Source organism: Triticum urartu, chromosome 1A (assembly GCF_056163025.1).
Source record: "Triticum urartu cultivar PI428250 chromosome 1A, HENAU_Tu73, whole genome shotgun sequence".
Classification (NCBI taxonomy): Eukaryota; Viridiplantae; Streptophyta; class Magnoliopsida; order Poales; family Poaceae; genus Triticum; species Triticum urartu.
Window position 1 is genome coordinate 120,336,244 of NC_141873.1, and position 26,183 is coordinate 120,362,426.

Below are 26,183 nucleotides of genomic sequence, written 5' to 3' on the forward strand. Positions count from 1 at the left end.
GTAGATAGATGGCTCGTGCTGTTGTTCCGTTGAATTTTAATGCGTTCCTTGAGAAAGCAAAGTTGAAAGATGATGGTAGCAATTATACGGACTGGGTCCGTAACTTGAGGATTATCCTCATTGCTGCTCAGAAGAATTACGTCCTGGAAGCACCGCTAGGTGCCAGGCCTGCTGCTGGAGCAACACCAGATGTTATGAACGTCTGGCAGAGCAAAGCTGATGACTACTCGATAGTTCAGTGTGCCATGCTTTACGGCTTAGAATCGGGACTTCAACGACGTTTTGAATGTCATGGAGCATATGAGATGTTCCAGGAGTTGAAGTTAATATTTCAAGCAAATGCCCGAATTGAGAGATATGAAGTCTCCAATAAGTTCTATAGCTGCAAGATGGAGGAGAACAGTTCTGTCAGTGAGCATATACTCAAAATGTCTGGGTATAATAATCACTTGATTCAATTGGGAGTTAATCTTCCGGATGATTGCGTCATTGACAGAATTCTCCAATCACTGCCACCAAGCTACAAGAGCTTCGTGATGAACTATAATATGCAAGGGATGAACAAGACTATTCCCGAGCTCTTCGCAATGCTGAAAGCTACGGAGGTAGAAATCAAGAAGGAGCATCAAGTGTTGATGGTTAACAAGACCACTAGTTTCAAGAAAAAGGGCAAAGGGAAGAAGAAGGGGAACTTCAAGAAGAACAGCAAGCAAGTTGCTGCTTAGGAGAAGAAACCCAAGTCTGGACCTAAGCCTGAAACTGAGTGCTTCTACTGCAAGCACACTGGTCACTGGAAGCGGAACTGCCCCAAGTATTTGGCGGATAAGAAGGATGGCAAGGTGAACAAAGGTATATGTGATATACATGTTATTGATGTGTACCTTACTAGAGCTCGCAGTAGCACCTGGGTATTTGATACTGGTTCTGTTGCTAATATTTGCAACTCGAAACAGGGACTACGGATTAAGCGAACACTGGCGAAGGACGAGGTGACGATGCGCGTGGGAAACGGTTCCAAAGTCGATGTGATCGCGGTCGGCACGCTACCTCTACATCTACCTTCGGGATTAGTATTAGACCTAAATAATTGTTATTTGGTGCCAGCGTTGAGCATGAACATTATATCTGGATCTTGTTTAATGCGAGACGGTTATTCATTTAAATCAGAGAATAATGGTTGTTCTATTTATATGAGTAATATCTTTTATGGTCATGCACCCTTGAGAAGTGGTCTATTCTTATTGAATCTCGATAGTAGTAATACACATATTCATAATGTTGAAGCCAAAAGATGCAGAGTTGATAATGAAAGTGCAACTTATTTGTGGCACTGTCGTTTAGGTCATATCGGTGTAAAGCGCATGAAGAAACTCCATACTGATGGACTTTTGGAACCACTTGATTATGAATCACTTGGTACTTGCGAACCGTGCCTCATGGGCAAGATGACTAAAACACCGTTCTCCGGTACTATGGAGAGAGCAACAGATTTTTTGGAAATCATACATACCGATGTATGTGGTCCGATGAATATTGAGGCTCGTGGCGGATATCGTTATTTTCTCACCTTCACAGATGATTTAAGTAGATATGGGTATATCTACTTAATGAAACATAAGTCTGAAACATTTGAAAAGTTCAAAGAATTTCAGAGTGAAGTTGAAAATCATCGTAACAAGAAAATAAAGTTTCTACGATCTGATCGTGGAGGAGAATATTTGAGTTACGAGTTTGGTGTACATTTGAAAAACTGTGGAATAGTTTCGCAACTCACGCCACCCGGAACACCACAGTGTAATGGTGTGTCCGAACATCGTAATCGTACTTTACTAGATATGGTGCGATCCATGATGTCTCTTACAGATTTACCGCTATCGTTTTGGGGTTATTCTTTAGAGACGGCCGCATTCACGTTAAATAGGGCACCATCAAAATCTGTTGAGACGACACCTTATGAACTATGGTTTGGCAAGAAACCAAAGTTGTCGTTTCTTTAAGTTTGGGGCTGCGATGCTTATGTGAAAAAGCTTCAACCTGATAAGCTCGAACCCAAATCGGAGAAATGTGTCTTCATAGGATACCCAAAGGAGACTGTTGGGTACACCTTCTATCACAGATCCGAAGGCAATACATTCGTTGCTAAAAATGGATCCTTTCTAGAGAAGGAGTTTCTCTCGAAAGAAGTGAGTGGGAGGAAAGTAGAACTTGACGAGGCAACTGTACCTGCTCCCTTACTGGAAAGTAGTACATCACAGAAAACTGTTTCAGTGACACCTACACCAGTTAGTGAGGAAGCTAATGATAATGATCATGAAACTTCAGATCAAGATACTACTGAACCTCGTAGATCAACCAGAGTAAGATCCGCACCAGAGTGGTACGGTAATCCTGTTCTAGAAGTCATGCTACTAGATCATGATGAACCTACGAACTATGAAGAAGCGATGGTGAGCCCAGATTCCGCAAAGTGGCTGGAAGCCATGAAATCTGAGATGGGATCCATGTATGAGAACAAAGTATGGACTTTGGTTGACTTGCCCGATGATCGGCAAGCAATTGAGAATAAATGGATCTTCAAGAAGAAGACTGACGCTGATGGTAATGTTACTGTCTACAAAGCTCGACTTGTCACGAAAGGTTTTCGACAAGTTCAAGGGGTTGATTACGATGAGACTTTCTCACCTGTAGCGATGCTTAAGTCTGTCCGAATTATGTTAGCGATTGCCGCATTTTATGATTATGAAATTTGGCAGATGGATGTCAAAACTGCATTCCTGAATGGATTTCTGGAAGAAGAGTTGTATATGATGCAACCGGAAGGTTTTGTCGATCCAAAGGGAGCTAACAAAGTGTGCAAGCTCCAGCGATCCATTTATGGACTGGTGCAAGCCTCTCGGAGTTGGAATAAACGCTTTGATAGTGTGATCAAAGCATTTGGTTTTATACAGACTTTCGGAGAAGCCTGTATTTACAAGAAAGTGAGTGTGAGCTCTGTAGCATTTCTGATATTATATGTGGATGACATATTACTAATTGGAAATGATATGGAATTTCTGGATAGCATAAAGGGATACTTGAATAAGAGTTTTTCAATGAAAGACCTCGGTGAAGCTGCTTACATATTAGGCATTAAGATCTATAGAGATAGATCAAGACGCTTAATTGGACTTTCACAAAGCACATACCTTGAAAAAGTTTTGAAGAAGTTCAAAATGGATCAAGCAAAGAAAGGGTTCTTGCCTGTGTTACAAGGTGTGAAGTTGAGTAAGACTCAATGTCCGACCACTGCAGAAGATAGAGAGAAAATGAAAGATGTTCCCTATGCTTCAGCCATAGGCTCTATCATGTATGCAATGCTGTGTACCAGACCTGATGTGTGCCTTGCTATAAGTTTAGCAGGGAGGTACCAAAGTAATCCAGGAGTGGATCACTGGACAGCGGTCAAGAACATCCTGAAATACCTGAAAAGGACTAAGGATATGTTTCTCGTATATGGAGGTGACAAAGAGCTCACCGTAAGAGGTTACGTTGATGCAAGCTTTGACACTGATCCGGACGATTCTAAATCGCAAACCGGATACGTGTTTACATTAAACGGTGGAGCTGTCAGTTGGTGCAGTTCTAAACAAAGCGTCGTAGCGGGATCTACATGTGAAGCGGAGTACATAGCTGCTTCGGAAGCAGCAAACGAAGGAGTCTGGATGAAGGAGTTCATATCCGATCTAGGTGTCATACCTAGTGCATCGGGTCTAATGAAAATCTTTTGTGACAATACTGGTGCAATTGCCTTGGCAAAGGAATCCAGATTTCACAAAAGGACCAAGCACATCAAGAGACGCTTCAACTCCATCCGGGATCTAGTCCAGGTGGGAGACATAGAGATTTGCAAGATACATACGGATCTGAATATTGCAGACCCGTTGACTAAGCCTCTTCCACGAGCAAAACATGATCAGCACCAAGGCTCCATGGGTGTTAGAATCATTACAGTGTAATCTAGATTATTGACTCTAGTGCAAGTGGGAGACTGAAGGAAATATGCCCTAGAGGCAATAATAAAGTTATTATTTATTTCCTTATATCATGATAAATGTTTATTATTCATGCTAGAATTGTATTAACCGGAAACATAATACATGTGTGAATACATAGACAAACTTAGTGTCACTAGTATGCCTCTACTTGACTAGCTCGTTAATCAAAGATGGTTATGTTTCCTGACCATGAACAAAGTGTTGTTATTTGATTAACGAGGTCACATCATTAGTTGAATGATCTGATTGACATGACCCATTCCATTAGCTTAGCACCCGATCGTTTAGTATGTTGCTATTGCTTTCTTCATGACTTATACATGTTCCTATAACTATGAGATTATGCAACTCCCGTTTACCGGAGGAACACTTTGGGTACTACCAAACGTCACAACGTAACTGAGTGATTATAAAGGAGTACTACAGGTGTCTCCAAAGGTACATGTTGGGTTGGCGTATTTTGAGATTAGGATTTGTCACTCCGATTGTCAGAGAGGTATCTCTGGACCTCTCGGTAATGCACATCACATAAGCCTTGCAAGCATTACAACTAATATGTTAGTTGTGAGATGATGTATTACGGAACGAGTAAAGAGACTTGCCGCGAACGAGATTGAACTAGGTATTGGATACCGACGATCGAATCTCGGGCAAGTAACATACCGATGACAAAGGGAACAACGTATGTTGTTATGCGGTCTGACCGATAAAGATCTTCGTAGAATATGTAGGAACCAATATGGGCATCCAGGTCCCGCTATTGGTTATTGACCGGAGACGAGTCTCGGTCATGTCTACATTGTTCTCGAACCCGTAGGGTCCGCACGCTTAAGGTTACGATGACAGTTATATTATGAGCTTATACATTTTGATGTACCGAAGGTTGTTCGGAGTCCCGGATGTGATCACGGACATGACGAGGAGTCTCGAAATGGTCGAGACGTAAAGATTGATATATTGGAAGCCTATGTTTGGATATCGGAAGTGTTCCGGGTGAAATCGGGATTTTACCGGAGTACCGGGAGGTTACCGGAACCCCCCGGGAGCTATATGGGCCTTAGTGGGCTTTAGTGGAGAGGAGAAAGGGGCAGCCCAAGGTGGCTGTGCGCCTCCCCCCTTCCCCTAGTCCTATTAGGACTAGGAGAGGTGGCCGGCCCCCTCTCTCTCTTTCCCCCCTCAAGGAATCCTATTCCAACTAGGATTGGGGGGGGGGGAATCCTACTCCCAGAGGGAGTAGGACTCTCCTGGCGCGCCCTCCCTTGGCCGGCCAGCCTCCCCCCTCTAGTCCTTTACAGAGGCAGGGCACCCCAAAGAACACACAAGTTGATCCACGTGATCTATTCCTTAGCCGTGTGCGGCGCCCCCAGCCACCATAGTCCTCGATAATACTGTAGCGGAGTTTAGGCGAAGCCCTGCTGCTGTAGTACATCAAGATCATCACTACGCCGTCGTGCTGACAGAACTCTTCCCCGACACTTTGCTGGATCGGAGTCCGGGGATCGTCATCGAGCTGAACGTGTGCTCGAACTCGGAGGTGCCGTAGTTTCGGTGCTTGATCGGTTGGATCGTGAAGACGTACGACTACTTCCTCTACGTTGTGTCAACGCTTCCGCAGTCGGTCTGCGTGGGTACGTAGACAACACTCTCCCCTCTCGTTGCTATGCATCACCATGATCTTGCGTGTGCGTAGGAATTTTTTTGAAATTACTACGAAACCCAACACATACCAGGCCCGTGGGCCCACAGGTCTGACCAGGCCCTGAATCCGCGTCGGAGCCGGCCCGCTAGGACCCAAATGGGGCCTAAGGGCCAGATCTGGGCCGGGGCGCGCCGCCGGCCACCCCGTGTCACCAATTCGCCCCGCCGCGAAGGAGCAGCGCCCCCACCTCACCCGCTACCGGCCATCGCCTCCAGGTCGTCGGGCCGCCGCCAAGCTGAGCCTCACCGCCGCCGTCCCCTGCCCCGGGAAGGAGAGCCGCGCGCGGATACATAAGGTCTCGACGCCGCTGACACCACCCGGGCCAGATCCAGGGGCGCCCGACGGCGGTGGCGAGGGGGATTGGTGGAGGAGGGGGGGGGGGGAAGGGAGAGAGGTCGTGCGCCCGGGGAGGAGGCACTAGGACGGGGTCGGGAGGGGGTGGACTCTAGAAAATTCTCCCACTGTAAACCTTCTAGTTCTCTATATAAATTTACAAAATTTAGATTCATTGAGTCCAGGCCCACAAATAAATTCATTGTGAATTGGAACCATGATATGCCGGTTGAATTTAGATTTAACTTTTTTGAGGGCTATTTAGATTTAAATCTTGGTGGTCATTCATTCTGAGTATAATTTTTTCGTGGCGTGGAGTAATCGTTAGCAAGTACCACAAGTGCCGTAAACGCCGGCAGGACACATTCTCCGGCTCGGGAAGGGGGAGCGGCCGCGCCGCGCGCCGTCGACGCCCCGCCACGTCCACAGGAAAGGGGCGGCCGCCGCTGCCAGGTGGTCCCCACATTTTATCCTGCGACTGCGAGCTCCGAGGCCTCGGACTCCGCACCCGCACCACCACCACTCCCATCGCTCTCCCGAATCCCCCCAATCCGAGCCAAACCCCCCTGCTCCATTAAATTCATAAACCACCACAGTCACAGGTCTCACGCACACGCTCGGCAACCATGGGCACGTCGGGCTCCAAGGGTCTGGACGGCGTCGGGGGCCTCGGCGCGGCGGCGCTCGGCGGCGGCAGCGGGGGCGGAATGGGCGGGGACGAGGGCGACGGCGCCGTGACGGGGTCGTGGCACGGCGGCGCGCAGCTCTACGTTTCGCTCAAGATGGAGAACGCGCGGATCATCGGCGACCTCGTGCCGCACGTCTACGGCTCCGAGCCCATCATCGGCTCATGGGAGCCCGCCCGCGCCGTACGGACCCCGCCACCAGCTCCTGATTACTCCTACTTCTGTGCTTGACAGTTCCGGTTTACATTGATTTGGTTCCGGTTTCGCAGCTCGCGATGGAGAGGGAGCTGGCGTCCATGTGGGAGCTCAGCTTCGTCGTGCCGCCGGACCATGGTATGCACGCTACACACCTACTACCCACCTACCTAATTGCGCTTGTGCTGCACTTTCCTGTTTAATCGGTTTGATTTTGGTATGAAGTGGGCTTTGTGATCTCGTCTGGGAAACCCGAACTGAACTGCTTAGTTGCTGTACCTCTCAAGTTGCGTTTCTCGTTTCAACAATAGTAAACCATCAGGATTTTGTGTTTTCCTATAGTATTCTCTAATCTCTATTCTGTTCCACCGGTCTGTTTGGCTCAACTGAATACAACTGTATGATTCACTTTTGCAAACTCTATTGCAAACTGCTGCACGTGTGCACTGGTCCTAACAATTGTGCTCTGTGGAATTTACTGCAGAAACACTCGACTTCAAATTCTTGCTCAAGCCCAAGGACGCGGAGACCCCGTGCATCATTGAGGAAGGGCCGACGCGGCTTCTTACCGGGGGCATGCTCGAGGGTGATGTTAGGCTTGCAAACTTCAGGCTTAATGGAGACGATGAGTTGCTTGAGTTTAGGGTTTTCAACAAGGCCGACATCGTGTCTCCGCTTGATCTTGCCGCGAGCTGGAGGGTATACAAAGAAAATTTCCAGCCTTCCAAGGTCCGAGGAATTCCTGATATCAGTATAAATGAAGCACCCACTCATGCGACCGAGGTGAGAACAGAAGTAAAAATGGGCACCTGACTTCGATTTTGCAATGCTTATGCTTCATTACTAGGCTTGCATTTTGTTGTACCGTCCTTCTGCTCAAATAGCTGGTATATTGGTGTCCTAAGTATCTCTGAAGTCGAACAGGCAGACAAAAAAAGGGTAACAACTTTGAATTGTTTTGACTTCTTCATTTGAAGTTCAATCTTTACGATGTAATTGGCCATTTGAAGGACAGGAATGGGAGCTGATTTTTTCGTATTTCCTTCCCTTTCCATACGTTCTTGGTGCTACCTTCTGTGTACTATTGCTTAACAAGATAATCTCTACACTAGCAAAATCAATACATGCTTATCATTTCCTCATTTTAACACTTGCATTGTTTTTGCACTTCAATGCTGATAGCAAGCTAATTAGTATTGTGGTTTCATGCCATTCTGCAGGATGGATCTGGTTCTAGTTTGGAACTTGACTTAGAGCATTATGTTGTTCCAACGCCAACTGCACCACCAACTGAATATGCAGCAAACCTTGCTGCAACCCCAGCATCCTTAGATCAGCCTGAAACACCGTGGACAAATGATATGCTTCTTAGTGATGGCATTCAGAGTCCAAGAAGTGCTGCTGCAGATTTTAAAGATGATAGTTACCATAATAAGGTAAGATCTAATCTGGAAAAGTTGGTATGCTAACATGTTGGAGAATGGCGATTTGGTGACCGAGCTCCATGGAGTCCTTTATTTTTGAAAAAAAATCAAAATTCCTGGTTTCAGAAAAAATTGAAAAAAAATGCAAGTATACAAGGATGAAATGTATACGTGTGTAAAAATTTAGGATGAAATACCTTGAAATGCGACCTGTACAAAAAAGACAAATTCTGGACTTTGAGGATGAATAGTACCATGTGTTAAAAAGCCCCAGATTTGTTTTTTTACACGGCCCTCATTTCACCGTATTTTGTTCTGAAAATTTACACACATGTACATTATGCCTCCATGTATATCTGTATTTTTTTCAAAAAAAAATGATATGTAAAAATATGAATTTTGAATTTTGCAAAAGGAGGCCTCCATGGAGCTCGGCCTCCAAAAGCAATTTTCGAACATGTTGGTTATACTGTAACTATTAATTATATTGTGTACTTGAAGAAAAGGGTCTGATGTACTTGAAGGAAAGGTCTGATGCATCTACTTTTCGTTGATATATCCTTCCCAATTGTCATTTTCTCACTAGTATAATTAACTTCATGTTCCCTGAAATTGATCCTCCAACTAATATTGAACTAGTGTCATGTGTGGTTAACTAGTTATCATTTCATATAATGATTCATGATCTTTTTGTTACTTTGCATTTATTTGTTATCCATTACATGTTTTTGGACTTTTGGAGTGAAAACGTATTTTGTTTCGTTTTATCAGCATTGCCAAGTTATGTGCAGTAAAATATATTTATTTGATAGCAGTTACATGTTTTTAGACTTTCGGAGTGAAAACGTATTTTGTTTTGTTATATCGCATTGCCAAGTTACGTGCATTAAAATATATATTTATTTGATATCCATTACTCCCTCAGTCCCAGAATAAGTGTCGCTGATTTAGTACAACTAAATCAGCGACACTTTTTTTGGGACGGAGGGAGTACATGTTTTTGAAATTTTTGAGTGAAAACGTATTTTGTTTTGTTATATCAGCATTGCCAAGTTATGCACAGTAAAATATATCATGTGTTTCTCCGAACCAGAATTAGTTTTCTAAAAGAAGCATGCCACATTGTTTTGGTCCTTTTGTAGGATACTGAGGCTTCAATAGCAGATTCTTCTAATTCTAAGAAGTTACAAGTTTCTGGAATGGTAGAGTCAAAATCAGTTGGTACCTTAATACAACTGCAAAAGAAGGACATGCCACAAGGGCTATACGTTGACAGGGGTGTTGTCTCTCCTAAGCTTGGAAAATCATTTAGTGCATGTTCCCTGGCATCTGGCCTTAATTTTGGATCAACAAAGGTCAGTATTGTTCGTATCCTCAACCAGTATGAGGTAACAAAAGAAAACTGAAATAATTAGGAAAACAGTCGATCCTAAACGGTAAAGAGCTTTCTGCCAGAATCAGTCTTGAGCAAATCGTGTAGTAAGTGCCCAAATGAACAACTAGAAACTTCTGTATGCCCAGTTCAGATTGTTGAACAGGTGTGTGGCTGTGTGCGAGCCTGAATAAATTATGATGAGGTAATTGCACTGTCAGTACATGAACTTGCAATTTAGTACACGAACTTGCAAAATGTAACCAACTAGTCCACAAACTTGGCTCGGGTGTTCATTTTGGTCCAAATGGCGCTAGCTCAGGCTAACTGTGTCCACATGGTTGGCAAAGGATGTGCATGTGGTGCACTGACGATTTTTGGCGCGGTCTAAATTAACCCAAACTGAGCAAATCATAGATCTGTACCCGCACATGTTGGTTGTAAACTTGTAATACATCACTGAGGTGACCTTAACCCATGATCCTTCATTGATCGAGCCCATCTCAGTACAAATTACTGCTGCGAGTACGCCACCAAGGGAGCGGAGATGGGGCAGATGGGGAGCCAGGAGCGACACACGGCGTCGTCGTTGATTAAGCCCCTCAGTCGCCGTTGCCGTCACCCCAAGGGGCCGCCGTTGTTATTGCAATTTTGGGCCCTAAATTTCGAAAGAGAGGAGAGTGAGATAGAGGAGAAGGACCATCTGATGCAATTCAAAGATAGAACAGAGCGTTATTTGCAAATTTCCTGGGCTGGAATGGGTGTAGAAATGGCTCTTGTGCACCAGCGTGGCATGTCACGTATGCTTTGTTAGCACAAGCTAGTGTGATTTGGATCAAATTGATACTGCAGGCCAAGTTTATGGACTAGTTAGTTGCATTTTGTAAGTTGATGTAATAAACTGAACCCGCATGAAAGGTTCAGATATTGCTAGTACAATTACCTCTATTATGTCCATTTCTTCATTTATTTGGTTTGATGTAGTTGAACAAATATTTTACCAGATTACTGAATAAAGTTTATACCTGATTCTTTCTTATTGTTGACATATTTGAAGGCCATGCCAGAAGCAGCCGGAGCTGTTGCAGCTGCAGCTGTAGCTGATAGGTTGCACGGATCAAAGGAGGACCGGAAACTGGCTATTGTTCTGGTAATTATGATCATCAGATACCATCACAAGATAAATATTTGACTGTTGCATTGTTACTACATAGCACCTACCATTTCCTTTTATAATATCTAGCTGCCTTAATAACGTAACACCTAGATGCTTACTAACAAATAAATAATTCCATGGATAAAATAAATTTCCAATTATTCTGTGTTATACAGTTTAACCTTGTTATACTGTTTAATCAGGAAAAGTAATGTGGACACAGATTTTTGGCTCTTGGGATCACATGATTCCTTTTTTCACAAAATTTAAAAACTGAGGCAAAAAGTTTTAGAGAAAATGAAGAAAAAAAATTCCAGTGCGTAGATATCAGAGGTAACGAGTCATGTACCTGCAAGTTTATGTAAAAAAGTGTTCATTTGTGGTCTGGGTGGAAAAACAGAACTGGGGAGCTGGAATGGCATATTCAGGTTTTGAAAAAGTTCTTGGGTTTGTTATTTTTCCACTGCTCACAAATTAGTTGTGATTTTCAGGAAACTTGAAATCTGGAAACTGAGCCATTCGCATGTGAGATTTTGGACTAGTGCAATTTCTTTTAACAGGGATTATTAGGAGTTTTTAGACATAATGTCCGTATATTACAACTGGCAATTTTGATGCCCCTTGACGGAGTATGATTTGCTTGCTGCTGAGCATAATTGGCATCATGTATTAAGATTCACTATTGTGCTGGAGCACACTCATATAGTGTTTTCTATGCTTCTTTGGGAAGATCTCCTTCTGATTTATTTACTCCTAATTAGGTTGGCCTACCAGCTCGTGGGAAAACCTTCACCGCAGTTAAGCTTACAAGGTACCTTCGTTGGCTAGGTCATGAAACAAAACATTTCAACGTTGGAAAGGTGATTATATTCTAGTCCACATTATTTATCGTGTACAACCGGTAGATATTCTTGGATTATGGAAAATACACTGAACTCACTCTCTCTCTGTTGAAACTGTATGTGTAGTACCGCCGTCTGAAGCATGGAGCGAATCAGGTACTAAGATCTGTCATTTGATACATTATCTTCACACTTTTTTGTTTAAGTATATGGCATTTATATTCTTTACATGACACCGTATTTTATTTTCAGTTACTCTATCCATATTTGCCTTTATACATCACTGATCTGTTGGTGTATTAATAATGATTGTTATCACAGCTATCTTTTTATCATGCTGTTTCATTGTTCACTGGTATAAAGAAAATAACTTTTAACATCTTTTTCGTATTGTGTATATAGGTCCATCAGTCTTCTCAGTAAACATTGAATGTCACCAGCTATGCATTTATTAAATTCATTCGCACATTGGCTGAGCAAGTTTATTATTTTGTTCATACTTCTATCTACATTGTTACTGTACACATGAATATATCTTTGGCTCTCATTCTTGTTGTGATACTGCTTGTTCATGTCACATGCATGCGTTTATATCTTGTTTTTTGCAATGCAGTTATTTGCGTCTATGTTAGTAAAATTACAGTTTACTGTAGAGAAATCTGACAATTTTGTAGTTTCATTGGTTCAGTCTGCAGATTTTTTCCGCCCTGATAACCAAGAGGGGATCGAGGCACGTAATGAGGTCAGCAGACTTTGTTCTACAATTTGTTGCTAAGTAAAACTCTAAATTCTATATAACTCTTCGTGCTCACAAATACATCATTCTACGTTTTGAACACGAATGCCTCACAATTTTTGTTTTATACCCTCCCATTTAACAACTTGTTTTATACACATATTTAGGTAACTAATAAATGCTACCATGGTAGTTTGAACAATTTAGTCCTTGTGATTGCTAGACCAAAATTTATTTATGAACAGGAGTATTTGGCACATCTTGAACCTGCAATATTGTCATATTATACTCACATTTTCCCATTAACGTATTAGGATTTGATACTAAGATTGCTCTGCCCCCTTAAACTCATGCTATGTTCTTTGGCTTGGATTATTCTGAATGCTTCTCTTGAAAGTTCCATATAGGCCATAATAATTCAATTTAGCATACTACTTCAGATGTAAATTTTGATTGGCTGACCAACAGCACCACAAGATGAATATTAACAACGAATTTTGTGTAAGCAAGTTTCCACATTATCTTTCTCTCTGAAATGTTTCCAGGTGGCTGCTTTAGCAATGGAAGACATGATAGACTGGATGCACGGAGGAGGTCAGGTAAGCTGGCTTTATGCTGCGTGGTCTTCTAACAATGTAATGTTTCTTCTGACCAGTTCCTATCGTGTGTAGGTTGGTATATTTGATGCAACAAACAGCACAAGGAAAAGAAGATATATGCTAATGAAGATGGCTGAAGGGAACTGCAAGGTATTTCGTAACATTTGGATTTACAGTAGATTTGGTTCTTTGACCTTTCTTCCGTGATTATCTTGAGCTAAAATTGTTTCATGTTGATGAAAGTTATAACATATAATACTGTCACACCACTGACAGTTTGTGGGTCAGTCTAATTAATGTGTTTTTGTGCATTGGGTACATTTCTGTCATTTGTCATCTTGGACAATGCTTGCTAACTGGATGCACTTTCTGCAGATAATATTTCTGGAGACAATATGTAATGATCGAAACATAATCGAAAGGAATGTACGCCTGAAAATTCAGCAAAGCCCTGATTATGCTGACCAGTTAGAAACCGACAATCCCTCAAAACTCGCCCTGTACTTACAAATATAATATACATAACCTTATTTCTGTGTAAAATTTTGTAGGCCGGATTATGAAGCTGGATTGCAGGACTTCCTTGAACGTTTGACAAATTATGAAAAGGTCTCAATGCTCTGCGAGTTATATTATGTTCTAGTAGTGCATGTGTTGTCAAGTAAAGTTCTTGAGCTCTCTGAACTATTTAATATTGAACCAAGTAGTATTCCTCTTGCAGGTCTACGAGCCAGTGCAGGAAGGCTCATATATCAAAATGATTGATATGGTAAAAGGGGAGGGTGGCCAGTTGCAGGTAACAAAGATGATACTGCTATCTCCTATTCCTGTAAAAAGGGTGGCTAGGTTTCCAGTTATACCTTTAAGTGTTCTAGGGTTGGCTCCTCTTTATAACTGGGAAAACTAGGTTCTTTACACAAAACCGAGCATTTTGGTTGAGTTTTGTCATCGTGGGCTTGTAAATTTTGAAACTTAGCATTCTAAATTTGTTTGGTACTTGTTTCTTCGAATTTCTAACTTCTTGCCACCTTGTACCAGGTGAACAATATCAGTGGCTATCTCCCTGGGCGCATTGTCTTTTTCTTGGTATGTACTTCAATGCTTAGTTTCTTACAATATAAATAGTCAATTGCCGTTTCGGAAGCAAGTATAATATCTTCCCATTATGGAAATGCTCATATGTTGTGGTTGCTTCAAAGTTTATTTGGAGTGTTAACAATGGAGTGTCATTAGTGCACTTTTAATTTGTGACACATCCTTCCTTAATATGCAACTGCAGGTGAATTCTCATCTTGCGCCTCGGCCTATTTTGCTTACCAGGCATGGTGAGAGTTTACACAATGTTAGAGGAAGAGTTGGCGGTGACACGGTGCTAAGGTTTGCTTCTCTAATCTGATACCTTCAGATGATACCTTTATATGCTTAAGTCACCATTTTTTAGTTATTGGAGTAATGGGCAAGTGGTAACATATATGGAAATTTTGCATTAGAAATTTTGATTATTTTAGGCCTCCTTTGGTTTATAGGAATTTCATAGGATTTCTAGATGATAGGATTCTTATAGGATTTTTTCCTTTAGAGCCCTTTGGTTCATAGGAATGGATTCCTATTCCTACATAGGATTGGTTCCTATCCTCCACATTTCATAGGAAAATAAAAATGAGCCTAGACTCAATGGAAAAATTCCTTTGGTGTCAACCAAATGACATCTTGTTTCCTATTCCTACTCATAGGATTTGAGATACATGTCATCTCATTTCCTACAAGATTCCTATTCCTACGATAATCCTATCCTATGAACCAAAAGAGGCCTTATTTGTCAAGAAAGCATAGGCAGAATCATTCCTCTTATGGGAATTAGCCTATTGTATTCACCTAACGAAGACCACTTCAACCTGCCTGATAATTATGCAGTGAAGACGGAGAGCTTTACTCAAAGAAACTAGCCAACTTTATTGAAAAGCGCCTCAAAAATGAGAAAACTGCAACTGTAAGTAATCCCCTTAAATTTAGTTACACTATTTTGCAAGGGCAACTTAGTGTTGTCAGTATTTTACTTAAGAAACAGATGATGTCTGTGATCCTATCAAGAGAGCTAACAGAGCAAGATGCTTTATTTTGTGGCTGTCCTGTTGTTTAGATTTGGACTAGCACTCTACAGAGAACAATTTTGACAGCAACTCCAATTGTTGGATTCCCAAAGGTAGTTCCTTGAAAGATTGTGAGTTCTCTTACAGACCTGTTGCTACCTATGTATACTGACATAGGTTCAACCTTGTAGATACAATGGCGTGCTCTTGATGAGATCAATTCTGGTGTATGTGATGGGATGACGTATGAAGAGATAAAGAAAATTATGCCTGAGGAATATGAGTATGTAGTAACATTTCTCTGCAACTTTTGCAACAAGTGTTCTGGAATATCTTATTGGTAGTTTATGTACAGTGCCATGCCATTTTGTTAATTACCATGCTACAAAGCTACATTGTTTTCCCTATTAATCATGCCATGCTAAAGTGTAGAAGTTACATTAGACATTTAGACATATCTGAGTTGCTAAACGGAGCGGACCTGTATATTGCATGATTTCTTCCACAATATTTTGGCCTTTACATATTTATTGAATATATATTATTCGAACATGCTGTTATGATGGTTTTGTAATGCGTGCTGCAACTTGCAACCAGGTCACGCAAGAAGGACAAGCTGCGTTATCGGTACCCACGTGGGGAGTCTTACCTTGATGTGATTCAGAGGTAAAACAATCTGCTGAATTATTCAGAATGTTGTGTGGTATTACTGGACTTTACAATACATAAAACTGTGTGTGTGTGTGTGGGGGGGGGGGGGGGGGGGGGGGGGATATCAGTTCTGTTATTACCTCCATCCTAACCAACGTGCTACACTGGTAACAATCCTCAGGTTGGAGCCTGTTATCATCGAGCTCGAACGCCAGCGAGCACCAGTGGTCGTTATATCCCACCAGGTAAATTGCTACCGTTGATGAAACTCTCTTGTGCAGAAGCGCTGATCTTAAAATGTCTGTCTTATTTATAGGCCGTGTTGCGAGCATTGTACTCGTATTTCGCCGACAGGCCTTTGAGGGAAGTTCCAGACATGGAGGTAACATGGCATTTTGATCTTCTCTTGTTGCATCAACGCTGTATTTGAAAACTGGCAAAAGCATTGCTAAACCAATTGAACACATTTCTAATGTACCTTAGATGCCACTCCATACCATAATCGAGATACAAATGGGCGTCACCGGTGTCGAGGAGAAGAGGTACAAGCTCATGGATTGAGAATCTGAGATACAGGTAGGCTCAGCACAACAGCAAGTTCCGGATTGGCTGTTCTAGATACAACCATACAGGCAGTATATACATACAGTTAACTCAATACAGTAACCAGCTATTCATCTCTCCTCTCCGGACGGCCTGAAAGTAAAACTAACCCCTCCGGTGTAAACTATTCGACCGAAAACACCTATTGGTCACTGTAAAAAAAACATATAATACCGCTAATAAGGAACTGTAAAAAGATACTGTACCAGAAGATGTTACTGCTGGTAATGATAAGAAAAATGCAGGTTCATCTTGAAAGTAACAAGTCAAAGGATTGTTCCTTGTCCTCCCTTGGTTTCCCTGTGGCTGATGTCAGTGAAGGAAATGCAGGATCACTGCTCACTTGGACTCTCGGGCCATCATGAGACCTGCCCACCGAGCTGTGGACCTCCTGTGCTGTGCTGTTCCCGTATCCGTGTGAGGACACGAGACGTTTCAGTCTCTTGCTCCAGAAACTCGGTGGCACGGGGCGCAGCAGTGTGCCAAAACCTCCCACGATTTCATGCGGCATCTACGAAGGCTGTAGGGGCCGGACGGACGTATGCTTGGCTGGCCGGTCGCCACAAGTTGCCAATAGTTTTTGTGCAGAAAGGTATGTAGGCAAGCCATAGTTTATGTGGCGAGCAAAAGGCGGCATTTGACGTCGATGGCACGTCCATGACATGTGGGGTATGCTGGCATTGAAACGCAGCGCAGACACGAGTTCGTTAAAGATAACAAAATCTGCAACTTGTGAGAAGAAACCGAGACGCTCGTTACCCGCTGCCTTCAGATATATATACATATGGTTCAGTCGCTGGTCACCGGACTGCCATATGCATGATTGCACACTGCACCGTGCGCACCAGCATCCAGCCATGTCGCCGTTTGCGCCTCCATACAACACCAACGTCCTCCTGGCCGCGGTGACCGCGCTCTCGGCGGCGATCGCCTTCGTCGCCGCGCTCCACCTCTACGCCCGGTGCTTCCTGCAGCGTCGTGCCACCACCGCCGCCGCATTGAGCAACCCTCACGCGCTCGCGCTGGCGCTGCAGCGGCCGCCGGACGGCTACGAGCTCGAGGTGATCACCGTCGACGCCGCGTGCGCGCCGGAGCCAGCGGGGCTGGGCGCCAAGGAGCTGGGCGCGCTGCCGGTGCTCGTGTGGGAGTCTTCGTCTGCCAAGGTGGCGGCCGCCGCCGCCGCCGAGCATTGCGCCGTGTGCCTCGGGGAGATGGAGGACGGCGAGCTGGGGAGGCTGCTCCCGGCGTGCAGCCATGCGTTCCACGTCGGATGCATCGATGCGTGGCTCCGACTGAGCTCCACGTGCCCGGTCTGCAGGTCGGCGGTGAGGATGCAGGAGGATGGGGCGGCGCCGGTGGCCTGAGTGGCTGGCCCCGTGAGCTAGCTAGAGCTGCCGAGTGCAGTGTACATGGGTAAACTATAGACGGCTGGCAATGGTTTTCTGTTCTTTTTGTTTTGTCTTGTTATTAAGATTATTAATTCCATCAAAGTTCTAGGGATTACATGCTGGAATTTATAGAAAGGGCAGTGCTACGCTTCGGCCGGCGGATCTTTTAAAAAGACCTGCCGCCTCGCGAGCCGTCCGATTGTACAATGCGGGTCGTTTGTTCTTCTTCTTTAATTTTCTGCAAAAATACTCTTATTGTAAAACCTCTTATTTTTTAACTTTCTGCAACAAGAGTCATGCTACAAAAATCTCTTTTTTAATTTTCTGCAACAAGACCTTTGTTGCAAAATATTATTTTCTTTAATTTACCGCGGCAAAACTTTTTCCTCTCTATTTTTCAGCAACAAGACCCTTGATGCAAAACACTTTCTTTTATTTTTCTGTAACAAGACTCTTGTTGCAAAACCTCCATTGCAATAGGACCCAACATCTCTAGCTTCTTCTATGTATTCCTGCAACAAGATTGTTGTTGCGAAAACTTGCAAGAACGCCGACGACTGCAACGGGGAGAGCACCCCATGGTCTCTGCATCACCCCATTTGTTGCAGTATGCCTTTTCGAAACAGGTGCCCAGTTGCAAGAACTGCAGTACAGAGCGCTCTGCATGGTCAAATGAGATTCAACGCATGGACACGAGAGATAAAAATATGTGGCCATTTCATTAGAGATAGGGATGAAGGAGAGAAGTGGTGCGCTGGCCCATCAAGACGTGTCTCAAGCGTAGAACGTGATGGATGTGAGAGGAAAGATCAGTCGGTTGATCACTAGCTTTTTCCTTATAGAAAACAGTACAAATCGAATAAATCTCCCAAGAAAGCCGCGTGAGCGGAACCACAATCAGATGATCCTAGAAGAAGAGCAATGCTACATCTACTAAAACTTACATTAAGTTTTACGTAAATAACCAGAAGGCAAACTGTGGTTAGGATTAGAGGGGAGGAGGGGCCCACCCCCTAGAAATAAAGGGGGAGAGAGAATATGGTAAAGGAAAATTACTCAGGCTCCGTAAGTTGTTTCAACCACTTTTTGGAAAAGAAATAACAAAGTTAAGAGCAACTGAATTGCTTCAGATGGATTTGCCTAGCTCAGCTTCAAGCTTACATCAATTGGCTATGAGTGGCACTCAGAATTGTAGGGATTTTCTTTCTCAATTTGAGTGATTGATAACTCCGCAATTGCTCAATCAGGCCCAACCATACACCATCACCAGTATATGTCCATATGAAGGAAGTTGCTTCCTTATGGTTTTCTGTTCTTTTTGTTTTGTCTTGTTATTAAGGTTATTAATTCCATCAAAGTTCTGGGATTACATGCTGGAATTTATAGAAAATAGGGCAGTGCTACGCTTCGGCTGACGGATCTTTTAAAAAGATCAGCCGCCTCACGAGCCATCCGATTGTACAATGCGAGTCGTTCGTTCTTCTTCTTTAATTTTCTACAAAAATGCTCTTGTTGTGAAACCTCTTATTCTTTAACTTTCTGCAACAAGAGTCATGTTACAAAAATCTCTTCTCTAATTTTCTGCAACAAGACCTTTGTTGCAAAATATTCTCTTCTTTAATTTACCGCAGCAAAACTTTTTCTTCTCTATTTTTCAGCAACAAGACCCTTGATGCAAAACACTTTCTTTTATTTTTCTGTAACAAGACTCTTGTTGCAAAACCTTCATTGCAATAGGACCCAACATCTCTAACTTCTTCTATGTATTCCTGCAACAAGATTGTTGTTGCGAAAACTTGCAAGAACGCCGACGACTGCAACGGGGAGAGCACCCCATGGTCTCTGCATCACCCCATTTGTTGCAGTATGCCTTTTCGAAACAGGTGCCCAGTTGCAAGAACTGCAGTACAGAGCGCTCTGCATGGTCAAATGAGATTCAACGCATGGACACGAGAGATAAAAATATGCAGCCATTTCACTAGAGATAGGGATGAAGGAGAGAAGCGGTGCGCTGGCCCTTCAAGACATGTCTCAAGCGTAGAACGTGATGGATGTGAGAAGAAAGATCGGTCGGTTGACCACTAGCTTTTTCCTTATAGAAAACAGTACAAATCGAATAAATCTCCCAGGAAAACCGCATGAGCGAAACCACAATCAGATGATCTTAAAAGAAGAGCAATGCTACATCTACTAAAACTTACGTTAAGTTTTACATAAATAACCAGAAGGCAAACTGTGATTGTGATTAGAGGGGAGGAGGGGCCCACCCCCTAGAAATAAAGGGGGAGAGAGAATATGGTAAAGGAAAGTTACGTAAGGCTCCGTAAGTTGTTTCAACCACTTTTTCAAAAAAATAACAGAGTTAAGAGCAACTGAATTGCTTCAGATGGATTTTCCTAGCTTAGCTTCAAGCTTACATCAATTGGCTATGAGTGGCACTCAAAATTGTAGGGATTTTCTTTCTCAATTTGAGTGATTGATAACTCTGCAATTGCTCAATCAGACCCAACCATACACCATGACCAGTATATGTCCATATGAAGGAAGCTGCTTCCTTATGCTTCGAAAACTACTCCCCCCCCCCCCCCCCCACACACACCTCTTAATCTTAATTACTCGAAATCTTCAATTCTTCAGTTCCACAAGTCTGGTATTTGCCACTTTTTGCATGAAAAAAAAGTATAACAAAAGGCTTTAGGGTATTATCTATAGCAGTCTCTACTTTCTAAACTGGACGGCTATTTATTGAATGTGCCGTCCTTTTCTCTTGATGTTAGCATTTTCGTAATTAGTTCTCGTACTATCATCCAAACTACCTTTTTCTTTAGGCTGGTCGTAATGGTAGTATCATAGGTAGTATCATGCATGCCAACTAAGCAATTTTGATGAGGTGGCATAGCATTAAATGATGAAAGAGAGAATGTAGTATCATATCATGATACCGTGTCATAATAAATGATATGCTACTTTGTGTCATGCATGGCAATAAATAAAGTACTACATGATACTAATATATGATTACTATGCATTAGGGAGGTAGTATCACACACTAGTATCATATGCATGATACTAGTATATGATACTTCCCATTACAATCAGCCTTACACAAAGCAGTAGCATAAAGAGGTCGGAAGCAGCGATTCGATGCTCGAGCTCATATGCTCCCGGAATCGCTAGCGTCCGCTGCTGCTTTGGGATCCTAGAAAATAGGTCTGCCGTGTCGGAGTTTGAGCGCAGGAAAATTAGGATACTGCGCGTATACGTGCGGTAACAGTGCGCGCTGGCGGGCCCTGCTAGTAGCGGTGGACACCCGTCAGCCCTGTTCCGTTCCTGGTCCGTGTACCAGGAGGCCGATGGTGTGTTGTGCCCTGGCCCGGATTGTTAGGGCATGTACAATGGTGCTATCTTAGGAGTGCCACGTAGGATAAATGATGAGGTGGAGGAGAGAGAACTCATAAGAGAAGGCTTGTCTTCTCTTATTTAAGATAAGACAAGAGATGATCTTTTAGCACAATATGTCTCACCATATTTTTAGAAATTGCTAGTTATTGAAGATAAGACTAAGAGATGACCCATTGTAGACATTTTTCTTTGTTATCTCTAAATTACATGCAAAACTTAAGATAAGACTATTTTATCAATTATTGTACATGCCCTTAATCCAGTACGTCAGCGGGAAACCTAGGCCGTTTTTAGTCGTAAATGTACCGCGGGTCTGGGAATTGAAAATTCTGTGGACAGTTCTAGTGGGTCAGGAAGGCTTGCAAACCCTCGTTCCCCTGCTCTCGGCGGCGGCTTGTGCGGCAACGACAGAGGAGCGGCTAGAGTTCCTGTTGGATCCCGTTGACCGGTGAGTTCCTCGCTTATCCATGCTCATTTTTCCGTAGATTGGTTCTAGGGGCGCTTCAGTGTTCGTAGACCAGGCCGGTGGACCCCCCCCCCCCCCCCCCCCCCCCCCCCCCCCCCCCCGCCCGATTGACAGCGTTTGCGACCTAATCAGCTGCTACGGTGGCTGATTTGAATGTCGGGTCCGGTGCCGGGAGCCCTGTGAGGGTTGGAGGAGCGGGGCGATGAAGAAATAATGTATCTCCAATCAGGTCGGCACAGTCGACTAACAGGAAGAATCCTGAAGCACCCGGCTGACTAAAAGGTAGTAATACATTGATCAGTTGTTTGGTTAAAACTGCACATTGCCTTTGGGCCATGAACTCCACTGCTGTTTTGTGTTAAATCAGTAATTAGTGGATGCAGACATGTGTGTGTGGTTGTGGGTGATGGTGGTATATGCACTGAAAAATAGAAAAACTGAAGCGACTCCTTACATAATTCGAGGTTGAGGCTTAGTATTGCACCACCTGACAGGGCACCTTGCGCATCGAGGATTGAGTTTTGATTCACTTGGTGAGGCATACGACTTTTACAACTTGTATTCTTGGGAGATTGGCTTTGGGATTGGGGGCAGCTATGCGTCTGCCGGGTGATATTTAGAAAACATCCGCCGCCTTAGTAGCCGTAGGATCATGAGCAAGCCAACAGTCTGATCTTCTTTCATTGAGCGTGCATCAACCTTTGCAACAAAGCTTGTGTTGCGCACCTGCCGAACTGTTTTTTTTTTTTTGAAACAAGGCCTGTGTTTCAGAAACAAGATTTCTGTTATAGAAAAAAACATTTGCCCCGTTGCAACAAACATAGTGTTGTGTGCTCGTTCCCTTGGCAACAAGAGGCCTGTTGCACAAACAAAAAAATCCCCCTCACACCAATGTCATCAAATGTCTGACGGGCATTTTAACCTTTTCAGTATAGATTATGTTGTAGAATTTTCTGCAACAAAGAGCATGTTGCAGAAATGTCAGTAGATTTTTTTTGCAACAGAGTTTGTTATAATATTTTCCGCAACAAAGATCGTGTTGCGGAAACATCTATAGAATTTTATTTACAACAGAGTTTATTATAGAAATATTTTCTGCAACAAAGATCATAGGTGATGCTGCGGAAATATTTGCAGCACATATATTGTAAAAAAAATTGTAACAGAAGTTGTGTTGCGGAAAATATTTGTAACATATGTCATGTTGTAGAAATATTTTTGGGCTTTGCTTTGTTGCAAAACTAGACCCGTCGTAAACAATTGCAACACCGCATTTGTTTCAGAAACATAGCCTCTGTTTCGTGTTCGATAAAGGATGACATGCAAGCCTTCATTTGGACGCGTGTCATGCAGCGGAGGTGGCGGACGCGGCCACTACAATCCGCCGGATGACAGTAAGCTTTTTCCTTCGGGATTAGGTTTGGCAAAAGCAGATCGAATGCTGAGAGGATGAAGTCGATGCAGGAAATTATTTGTGGCTGCTCGGTGAGAATTGCACTGTTGTTGTAAATTTCTTCTGATTGCTGAGTCGATGGCTTGTACTGACTAGAGCCTTCTTTGGCAGCTGAATGTGTGTGTGCTGCAGGGGAAGCCGGAAGCGGAGAATAACAGTTCGTGCGGTACATAAGAAGAAGGCGAAGGAGAGCCTAGGCCCTCTGTATACGAAGAATAACGAGTTCAGGGATGAGTTCTATAAGTTTATAAATCACATGTTGACGATCGATGAGTTCGAGTCCGCATGGATATGCTGCTTGATAAATACAATTTGAGGAAGCCCATACATGACCCAGATATATGAAATCCGAACTAAGTGAGCTAAGCTGTACTAAAATGTGTGTTCTGCACTAAAATTACAAGCACCCAATGAAGTGGAAACATGTTGAAGGGTTATATGCCACCTGCTAGCCCGATGCACATTTTTGTGAGGCAGTATATGAGGCTCCAGATTGAACGTGAGAGGGAGGAAAGCTACGAAGAGTAGATGACTAATTGTCAGAAAAACTGTTGTGTCTGTTCGTTATTCACCGTTGCTGATTAATTTTCAATTTTTCATTGTCAGTAAAACTGATGTGTGTTGGTGGTGGCAGGGAGGTGTCGTGAGGAGAACAAATCTAGCAATAGAGCAGCATGCAATCAAAGTGTACACTCGTGCTATGTTTTGGAGCCCCGTCCAAAAATTTGGAGGCCCAGGAAGGTAGTGTCGGGGCGTCCATCAGCGTGAATGCGCTTCAAGGACTAGCACCACTGGAGTAGCAGAGGGGTGTAGGGAGGCCGTCGAACAGTAGGGGAGAAATCACCACACGAGGGTCTGAGCAAGCGTACCAGGTTTTGCAGCATCTGCCCCCGCGAAGGCCACAAGCGGACTGACATGTCCTGATCGTGGAGATGCACCTAAACAGCCCCGCAAGCCCGGAAAGTGCAAGAACTATTGAATGGAAGGGCGACGCAGGAACACGTGCACACGCCCACTGGTTGGTGCACAGATGTAGTCGAGAAGATTTAAAATTTCGTGTGTAATGTGCGATTCGAGGATTTTCTGGTGTGTGCTGTGAGCCATGCTCCAGGCTTGTTCCTCCGATGCTTATTAATTTTAGTGCTGTTGTATTGCATAGTGTTGTACTCCCTCCGTTTTTATTTAGTTCGCGTATTAGGTTTGGTCAAAGTCAAGCTTTGTAAACTTTAACCAATTTTATAAACAAAAATATTAACATATACAATAACAAATCAACATCATTAGATTTATTATTAAATATACTTTCACATAGTATAAATTTGTTATGGTAAATATTTATATTATTTTTTATAAACTTGGTCAAACTTTACGAAATTTGACTTCAGTTAACTCTAATATGCGGAGTAAATAAAAACGAAGGAAGTACTGTAAGTCAGCAACTCAGCAGAACTTTAGAATTATGATAGAAAAAATGTTGGGCGTCGCATCTACATTTTCCAAGCTGTTGCATTGTTGGTGTGCATCCCAGAAAAGATTTTGTGCGAGACGGGCTTGATGAAGCATGTCGTGGGTGCCGGTGACGAGATTCAGCTGCGTTTCGTTTCCGTTGTTCCATTGCTTTGTCAGGATGAAGGCTGTGTTTGTAACACAACATTGAGAATTTTTTTATTTGATACTGTCTTAAAATCTGATTCAAAAAGTTTTTCTTTCCTATTTAAGATTAGTCCTAAATTTTATTCCGTATACGATATTTCCGTCCATTTTGAGCCTAAATGACACCTGAAAAGACGATTTTACCCTCATGCGGTATGTGTGAGCGCGCGTGTGTTGTTGCGTGTGTGGGTGTGTCGGTGTAAAAAAGAGGGGTACACTTTTTGTACACCTATAATTGTGCACGGGCAGTCTGAGCCACGGGCACCACCACACTAGGCAAGGCAAGGGAGGTGAGCCAAGGTAAGGCCGAAGCTCAGGAGAAGCAGAACGACGCCAAGACCAATACCACAAAGAGCAAAAGGGACGAAGCGGATCCCCCCGGCAAGATCCTTGCCGGGAGGCGGTTCTACCAAGCCCGGCAAGACCCTTGCCGTGGCAGCTCGCCCCACACCTACGGAGTGAGTCACCCTTGAGTCCACTGCCCCCATGGGGCAAGGATTTGGGAGACATCCCCGTGGTGGCATGCAGATCTTTGTGAAGGCATTCAAGATCAGATACACCCTTTAGAAGATGATGATCCTTGGCGGGATCTCAGCCAAGGAAGACCACAAGGCCCCCGGCAAGAGCCTTGCCGGGGATGACAGCAGGCGCCACGGCAAGACCCTTGCCGGGGCCCCGGCAAAGCCCTTGCCGAGAACGCCCGTAGGGCCACCATCAGGCCCACGCCAGTCAAACCTCCACCGCCGTTCGCATGCAGCTGCCGACCCAACCAGCTGGGCAGGCACCTGCGTGGCGGCATGTAGATCTTCGTGGAGACCTACCACTGCGCCACCTCAGCTGCCTGCCTGCCTACATGGCAGCGCGGGCGCCGCTGGCCAGGGCGCGTGTCAACACAAGAGGGAGCAGCGACGGACGAGACAGGGCTCTCCCCCGTCCCCGATAAAGCAAGGACACCTGGGCAAGACGCATTAAATGCGCCTTGTCATGTAATGTGGGGGATAACCTCGCATCACTGTTCTCTTTCCACCTCCTGTGTGCCACTGTGGCTACCCCTTTTCCTATAAAAGGAGGCCCGAGGCGACCAGGAGAAGGATTCGGCTTTTTGGAGCTCCTCACGCCCCATAGCTAGCTCAAGAACACTGATATATAATCCACCAAAGCAGGAGTATGGTTTTACGCATCCTCGCGGCCCGAACCTGGATAAACGAACCGTGTGCTATCTGTTTGATCCGCTCTTCTCACGACCCCGCGCCCCGCAACCGTAGTAGGGATTCTTGTGATTCCATAGGTGTCGTTCATCATCGACAGGGTGCACGCGCACATGTGTGCTGTTGCTGCATGTGTGTGTGCATGTGCGCCGCTGCGTGTGTGTTTGCTACTGCGTGTGTACGTGCGCGCGTG

The 26,183-nt window shown here is 43.9% G+C and overlaps 2 protein-coding genes and 1 long non-coding RNA gene across 4 annotated transcripts; all 3 read left to right on the forward strand.

The window, feature by feature from the left end:
* The first annotated feature begins 6,589 nt into the window (after positions 1–6,589).
* F2KP (fructose-2,6-bisphosphatase) lies at positions 6,590–16,685 on the forward strand. The gene is made up of 23 exons (XM_087515351.1): positions 6,590–6,935; positions 7,022–7,085; positions 7,432–7,730; positions 8,168–8,383; positions 9,514–9,726; positions 10,801–10,893; positions 11,661–11,759; positions 11,868–11,897; positions 12,430–12,483; positions 13,023–13,076; positions 13,149–13,226; positions 13,452–13,543; positions 13,628–13,685; positions 13,798–13,872; positions 14,115–14,162; positions 14,356–14,453; positions 14,991–15,066; positions 15,217–15,279; positions 15,358–15,449; positions 15,764–15,832; positions 15,999–16,062; positions 16,134–16,199; positions 16,301–16,685. The coding sequence occupies exons 1-23, from the start codon at positions 6,693–6,695 to the stop codon at positions 16,376–16,378; spliced, it is 2,322 nt and encodes a 773-aa protein (XP_087371477.1). The 5' UTR covers positions 6,590–6,692; the 3' UTR covers positions 16,379–16,685.
* Positions 16,686–16,967: 282 nt separating this feature from the next.
* On the forward strand, positions 16,968–17,923 carry LOC125529911 (E3 ubiquitin-protein ligase ATL41). The gene has a single exon (XM_048694336.2). It carries the CDS (start codon positions 17,083–17,085, stop codon positions 17,782–17,784), a length of 702 nt encoding a protein of 233 aa, XP_048550293.1. The 5' UTR covers positions 16,968–17,082; the 3' UTR covers positions 17,785–17,923.
* A 3,596-nt stretch (positions 17,924–21,519) lies between these two features.
* Positions 21,520–24,285, forward strand: LOC147990316 (uncharacterized). 2 transcript variants are annotated; one of them, XR_015599310.1, is made up of 3 exons: positions 21,520–21,658; positions 23,030–23,161; positions 23,262–24,285. It is a non-coding gene; the product is annotated as an uncharacterized LOC147990316 (long non-coding RNA). The 2 variants fall into 2 exon arrangements; XR_015599309.1 differs by having other exon boundaries at positions 21,526–21,658; positions 22,960–23,161.
* The last annotated feature ends 1,898 nt before the right edge of the window (positions 24,286–26,183 follow it).